Source organism: Vidua chalybeata, chromosome 1 (genome assembly GCF_026979565.1).
Source record: "Vidua chalybeata isolate OUT-0048 chromosome 1, bVidCha1 merged haplotype, whole genome shotgun sequence".
In the NCBI taxonomy this organism is placed as follows: Eukaryota; Metazoa; Chordata; class Aves; order Passeriformes; family Viduidae; genus Vidua; species Vidua chalybeata.
This window is the reverse complement of record NC_071530.1, coordinates 132,503,247-132,510,403: the sequence shown is the minus strand read 5'-3', so window position 1 is coordinate 132,510,403 and position 7,157 is coordinate 132,503,247. Positions and strand designations below refer to the sequence as shown.

Below are 7,157 nucleotides of genomic sequence, written 5' to 3'. Positions count from 1 at the left end.
TTATAAAAGCAAAGGAAGGACAGCACAAGGCTGAGAGCCCTGGTCCTCTGAACCTGGAAAGAGCAGCTTAGCTTAGCTGACAGCAACTTTCCCTGCGATAGATAAATCCCTCTCCAGGTTTAGGGGACTTTTTTACCCCCTAGTGACTATCATAGCATCAAGGGAGCAGGATGTAGCAAGGGAGCACGGGCAGGGTGGTAGCTGTGGTTAGTCGCTCTGAGACGTGGCTGATGAGGCGGCAGCAGAGCTTGTCACAGTAGGGACTCCTGCCAGCCTCAGACAGGCTCTGGAGAGGGCTGGCTGATGCTTCTGTGCATGCTCCTTAAGCTCCTCAAATTTCTACCTAGGTTAAGTTTGGAGCTGGGATTAGTTGAGTGCAAAAAGTAGTTTAAAGCACACTGGAAGGTAACAGAAACCAGTGCCTATTTCCTTTTGAGATTAAACAAAAATGCCTGTTCGTGGAACTGCACATTAATCTGAGCTTGAGACAGGTTGGAGCCGGAAGGAAGCATCAGTTGCAGTATTCAGGTATCTCCTGTGCTCAGTGCAAACAAGATATATTACACAAGCTTCCAGTGTGCCAGACTCCTTGTGATGTACATTCTCCTCACCCTCCCTTTAGGGCCATCATACAATTTAGCATAAAAAGACTGGGTGTAAGGAGGTGTTTATTTGTACAGGGGTGCTAAAATCCTCCACTTACTACCCTTGCTGTCCCTCCTCTCCCTGTGCCAAGGCATCTGCTCCAGGCAGTGGAGCACGTTGCACTCCCACAATCCCGGAGTGGACCTCCCACCACCTCAGGGAGGAGGGAACCTGTGATCCTGCAGCTCGTGGCCCCATCTGGGGAGTAGCATGCTCCTGAATCTATATCAGTGTTTTCTGCAGCACAAATTGAGCCAAGAGTTTGGGAAGGTGCATTAAACAACAGCTTTGCTGCTCCAGTAAGTCCCCTAAAGTTTCAGTCGGGAGCTAGAGGTGGAGTGTTTTGCTCCCTACTCCTAAAAAGGGGTCAGTTCTTCTTAATGACCTTTAATCAAAGTGACCTGAGGCACCTTGCTTAAAGCCTGGCTCAGCCATGCCAGACACAGTCCAAGCCTTGAGCACGCAGTGGGTGCAGTGGTTCCCATCAGCCAACACACTTCTCACCCCTCCATGGCCTCACAGATGGAGCACTGCCAACCACACAGCTTTAAAGTATTTGCATTTTAAGAGCCACTCAGTAAAACCACTTCCTATAAAACATAATTAAACATCTATAACAGGCAGTGCCCAGGAAATGTGATTACCTTAATGGGCTCCATGGGAGCTGATCCTGGCTCACCCTGCACTGTTCATCCAGAGCACTGAACTCCTCCACCCTACTGTAAGACAGGGCTGCCCTGCTACTGCTTGGGGAATCAACCTTTGCTGAGGCAAATGCTTTCCCAAGCAATTTCCCACCCACTAAGATGTCCTGAATCTTGTTTGAAAAGTCAAACTCAACTAGTGGAGAACGAAATGTTTGGTGAAAATGCTTTACTGCAAGGTAAGTGGCCAGGTATGCTTCAGTGCTTTTGGAGTAGATGTGGGTAAGGATCTCAACTCAGGTGCCCAGGAGTCACAAAGATGTTAGTGTCAGTGCTTCCAGCCAGGTTCCCAGGATGCTCCAACAAGTCACAGAATCACAGAATAGTTGGGGTTGGAAGGGATTTCTGTAGTCCATCTGGTCTAATCCCCCTGCTCAAGTAGGGCAAATGAGAGTTGGTTGTCTAGGACCGTGTCAAGGCAGCTTTTAATATCTACAGGGATAGAGACTCCACAACCTCTCTGGGCAACCTACTCCAGTGCTTAGTCACAGAGTAAAAAGCATTCCCTGATTTCAGAGGGAACCTCCTGTGTTTTAGTGTGTGTCCACTTGCCTCTGGTCCTGTCATGGGCACCATTTAGGAGAGCCTGACTCCATCCTCTCTGCACCCCCTTCAGGTACTGGTACATACTGACACTCTCTCTCCTGGAGAGATGTAGTAATACACACCACAACAACAGAAATATTATCTCATACATAGGAATATTTATTTTTTTTTCCTTCTTAAAAATGTACAAAAAAATAAAATAACTGTATTTACAGCTTATCAAACCCCTCTCCCAGTTGCAAGACTATTAAGTTACATGAGCTATATTCTTAATATAAAAGCACACTATTTATACATGAAGTTTCCTTGTTTGCCAGAAAGACGGCTTGTCACAATCTTTGGCACAAACATTCTTGTTTGTATCTTGTCTCAATTAATAGGAAATGGAAGAGCATATAAACATTTAATAACCTTTACATTTTATAACTCATAAGATACTCCTTTCCAGTTCCACTTCAATCAATATACAGCATCTCTGACAGCTAGAGAGTTTAGATTTTACTAATTGTTTGAATTAATTTACATTTAAACAATTCATAGAATGAAAGAGAAAAATATATAAGAAAGACATTTGATCTCTGAATTCCATTGACCAAAAACTTTGTGAGAGAGGACACACATGAAAAAAACCATTCTTTTCTTTGTAGTTTACACTCAGTGTTAGAAATCCTCCAAAATGTCTTGATGGGGTTATCATCGTACATCCACAAATCTTCACTCAAGGGATGCACTTTATTTTGGAAATATCAGCACATGACTGTAAGAAAGAACTAGAATTTGAGAATTTGAATGGGATTTCATAATAAAACATCAAGTGGACGGATGAAGTGCCAAATCTGCAGCAGGAACCAAAATTAGAAGGCTGTTCTCCTTCTGTACATCTCTATCTAGAGTCTTTCAAAACATAACATCTGCAGACACAGCACTGCTATAGCTCTTCATAGGGAAAATGCACTGAACAGCAAGCCACTCTTCAGGCTGCACTAGTCAAGATTCAAGATTGCTGTTTTGAAGAAGAGAAGGAAATGAGAATTTTGTTCCTTTAAATAAACAACCACAGCAGTGCCACAAAGAGACAAAAGGAGGCAAGGCAGATATTCCTGTCCTGTACTGAACAGTAGCCAAATCTTACTTCCATTTAACTCATAATATTTGGAAGATCCAGCATTAATCAATATTTTTTATCAAACAAAAGCAACATGCATATTTTAAACAATATACATGTAAGCACTGTGTACTCTTCAGGATATCTGAGTCAAGCAGGGCACAAGGCAGCCACTGCTTCATACCACTCTTGCCTCTTTCTCAGCACTCTGATGGGCTGATTTGGACCAACAAGGTGAACTCTGAGAGCTTGCAGCTTGCCACAACCAGCATCCAAGGTTCAGTGCTCCTCCAGCAGCTGATGCTATAAATACAACTGAAGGGGTGCAGCATGGATACTCAGTCTTAGTGCTTGTGATGCACCTGTATCTGGAGCAGAGAAACAAAGCCCTCAGACCCTGGCAGGTAAAGTTAAGGGTGATCATCCTTACCCAGCTCTAGCTGTTTTAAAATAATCTTACCACCAATGTAGTCACCTTCCTGATAACTTCATTGAGACTGTAAGAAGGAACTAAAGGCAGAAGTATTAGCTTTCTACTATCAGGAATTTGCACACTTTAAGATGTATTTAGAATAGCTTTCAGTTAATCTTGGAAGCAACTTTCCTTTTCTGGACAGTGGCAGACTGAAAGCTCCTAAAATGACAATGGAAAGATAGCTCCTTAAGCCCTAGTATTCCTGGAGCACTGCACTTCTCACTGATCCTACACCGTTCCTCATCACAGGATGCTGCACCCAACAGATCTCAGCTCATCTCGACCCAAATGTAAGACAAAACCATCCCATTAACCTGAGTGCTGGTGCTGCCAGGACTACCTGTCCTTCTCTGTGAACTCTAAATTCTCTACTGGCCTTTCTTACTGCAGCACATTCCAACCCAGGGCAGCCCCAGGTATTACCTTGGACAGCAGGTTTGTTGGGGGCAGAACTAGGGCTCAACTCCTGCATACATTTTCTCCTTTGCTTCACCTGCAGCTTCTGCCCAGACATCTTGACCAGCTGAGAGATCCCAGATGATATTCTGAGGATTCCAGACACCAACAGAGACATACAAGAACTAACAGTATTGCTCACTGTTTTGTGTGCTGATCCCAGTTCCTAATGCCTCTTGTCCAAACTGTCCTCTTTTTTTCTTTAAGAAAAAAGTATCTGGGATAAGTCAGCATAGACTTTTAATCTCTGTCTGAGCCAAAGAGAAACAAACTGAAACATCATAAATCTCTTATATTCCCATATTGTTTGCTCTTGAGCAGGGTAGCAAGAGCATCTTTGCTGGAGTGCATTTTTATATAAAATTAAGGAAATTACAACAGAACTCTGCATCAGAAGGGGAAAGAGTGCAAGACAAAAGAAAAGGGCAGGAGAAACATAGAATACACACTTAACTTTACAGGCATATGTGAATTCTGGGTATGTTAGTGCTGATGCTACCAGCCTGAACCTTTAATAGTTTCTGGTCCCACAGAAACCTTGACATGTACTTAACATTTCTTTAAAGGAAGAGATTTTAATGGGATGCTGCTGCTAATGAAGTTAAGAAAGTGTGCACGAACTTACAGGACAATTCATGCAGATATGGCCAAATCAGACTGATCAGTTATCCCAGCTACTTTGCTTGAATGTAAATAGCTCCACACAGCTCAAAACACCACATGAGCCGTTAAACATGGCAGTGTTTCTCTCTGCCATTAACCACCAAATAATAAAGGTTGTGTGACTAAATGAGAAAAAGTTTTAGAAGGAAAAGAATAAACTCTAAAGGCTGCATGTAGGAAAGGACCCACACTTCTCTCTGTCACACAGGATCCATGTACAGTGCATAGAGAATAAAATGCAACTGAAACTCATGGAATTATATGCCAAGTGAGGAGCTCTTTACAACAGCCAGAGGAGCTGGAATGGAGAGAGAGAGATGGGGGGTTTGGATGTCATAGGGACATTCAGCCCTTGAGTCCCTTTCCTGGTATGATTTCAGCCTGCACAACTTTTATCTCTTCACAGAATTCGTAAGGCAGGTGTGGAATTTGATGGAATAACCATGTAGTTCATCTTGGGTTCAGATGCAGCCCTTGAGAGAAAGATCAATTTCCACTTCTCAGTTGTGGGATACTCAGTCTCCAGTGGAAAAATTGTTCCAGTTTTGATAAAATATTTACATCAAGCCCAGGCTTATACGTCACTCAAGTGTTCTAGGAATCACAACAGAATCATTCAATGGAAATACAAGAGCAAATACACTTAAAAGGAAGAGTTTGAAGTCCTGTTTGTTACAGTCTAGAGGAATGCTCTGACGCACAGGCTGCTGCAGAAAGAACCTTTTCACCATAGGTTTGAGAAAAGACCACTTTAGGAGCCTCTGCTTCATCAAAGGCAGACGACCAGGAAGAAGTCCCTTCTGTACCTCTTGGCAAACCAGGCAGCAGACATGTGGTGTCTCTTGGATTTTGTTACAGCTGGATGGGAGACTCAGGTATCTACAGCTGGGACTTGGGCACCTAAGGTGGGCCTTAGCCAGAGCATCCAAGACCCATGAGAGAGCCTGAGCCTGCTCTAATACTTCAATATACAATTATGAGAGCAAGGATGGAGCATATGAGTACAGATTCAGTTATCAGCTTCTTAGTACACACTCTTTAATAGATTGCAGCAATTTAATCCTCTAGGAAAGATTCTATTAAACCCTAAACCAAATACATACAAAAACATTGTGGCAGTAAACATGCCCACATACAGTAGTTAAAATATATTATTGCATATTATAAACATTATATACAAGGTTAAAATGGTTTCTTTTCCATTTACTTACAAGTCCTCATTGCTACATGCTGAGAACTACCAGAGGTATTTGGCAAGACTATATGGTATAGAGAGATATAGATCAGTCTGAGCAAGTGAACTGTCAGCCACTTTGCCCATTTTTAGCACTGCAACAGATTTTTAGCAATGACAGAGGCAACTACTGGTAAAGTGATTTATACCAGATTTCTGAAGTTAGACCAGCATAGTTACTGAAGGTGTTTTAGAATGAGCTTATCCACACTGAAGTATGGATTAAAATGCTGCATTTCACATTTGCAGTAGGTCATCTGGTTACAAATCTGGGGGCTGGTAACTGCTTGTACACTAAAGAGTGAGGAACAATAAATAAGGGACCAGGTTAATGTGAATGGCCTTGTGCTTGACAAACCCAAGTCTATCTGCAGTGGGTGCACTTGTGCAGAATAGACAGTATTTTCAATGCAGTCTTGTAACAGTTTCTCTGATCAATGTCTGTCAAGTTAATGGGGAATCTGCTTTCCAAGAAGGATGAAATGCTGTGGTTCCTTACAAAAAGGCTCTGCCTGAGGCTAGATCTCTGTCAGTGTGATCTTGAAGCCTTCAACCATGCTCTCCATGTTCAGGATGAATGTGTCCTCGTTGGAGTAGTGCTCAATAATGTTGTCATCCATGTTTACCAGGATGCTGGTGACAAAGGCAGAAATCAATGTTTTTATGTACCAGGACAATGAAAGGAAAAGCTATACACTCTGCCACATGTACTTGCTTCTCTACAACACAAAACCAGACTACAGCACATGCCAGTACAGGCTCTCTAGTAGGAATTATCATCAAGATCTGCCCCGTAGTCCATTATAGTCTTTGGATTAGAGGCTGCTCCTTGCCAGAGCAGTTAAGGGACATGCCAATGCTGGATGTTAACACACTTAGGCTACCCACAGATGAGCTGCACTTCAGATCCCTGGCAGACCCAGCTAGCTGGGGCTTCCCATGCCTGGTGGTGGCCCCCACAGGGCCACATCCATGCTACTCCTCGGGCACACCGTGTGAGCTGCTGCACCTCTGTGGTGTGAGCTGCTAACACAGGGAAGCAGTGTAGTTTGTGTTTTGCACACAGCTCACAGACTTAGAACTCAGCTTGGATGTGAGACTATCAACAATGACTATCACAAGTGTATATGAGTGTTTTCCTCGCTCTTTACCTCTAAGTGTTTCTTCTGTCACTTAGAAAGACTTGAGAAGTTTCGCCTGTCTTCTCAAAAGCTAAAGAAATTCCCAGACAACAATGCCCTAAGCCAGTTACAGCTGAAAATAAATGACTGGTTTAAAATTATATTGCTACAATATTGTGGTTAAATAGAACTTTAAAAAACAGTTGAA

At 42.9% G+C, this 7,157-nt stretch overlaps 1 protein-coding gene across 1 annotated transcript in view; it reads right to left on the bottom strand.

Moving 5' to 3' along the window:
• Positions 1-2,031: 2,031 nt before the first annotated feature.
• Positions 2,032-7,157, bottom strand: part of GRHL2 (grainyhead like transcription factor 2) — a 64,684-nt gene continuing 59,558 nt past the window's right edge. The window contains exon 16 of the mRNA XM_053961544.1: positions 2,032-6,461. Within this exon, the coding sequence (XP_053817519.1) occupies positions 6,347-6,461 (115 nt within the window). The 3' untranslated portion in view covers positions 2,032-6,346. The remainder of the gene's footprint in view (positions 6,462-7,157) is intronic.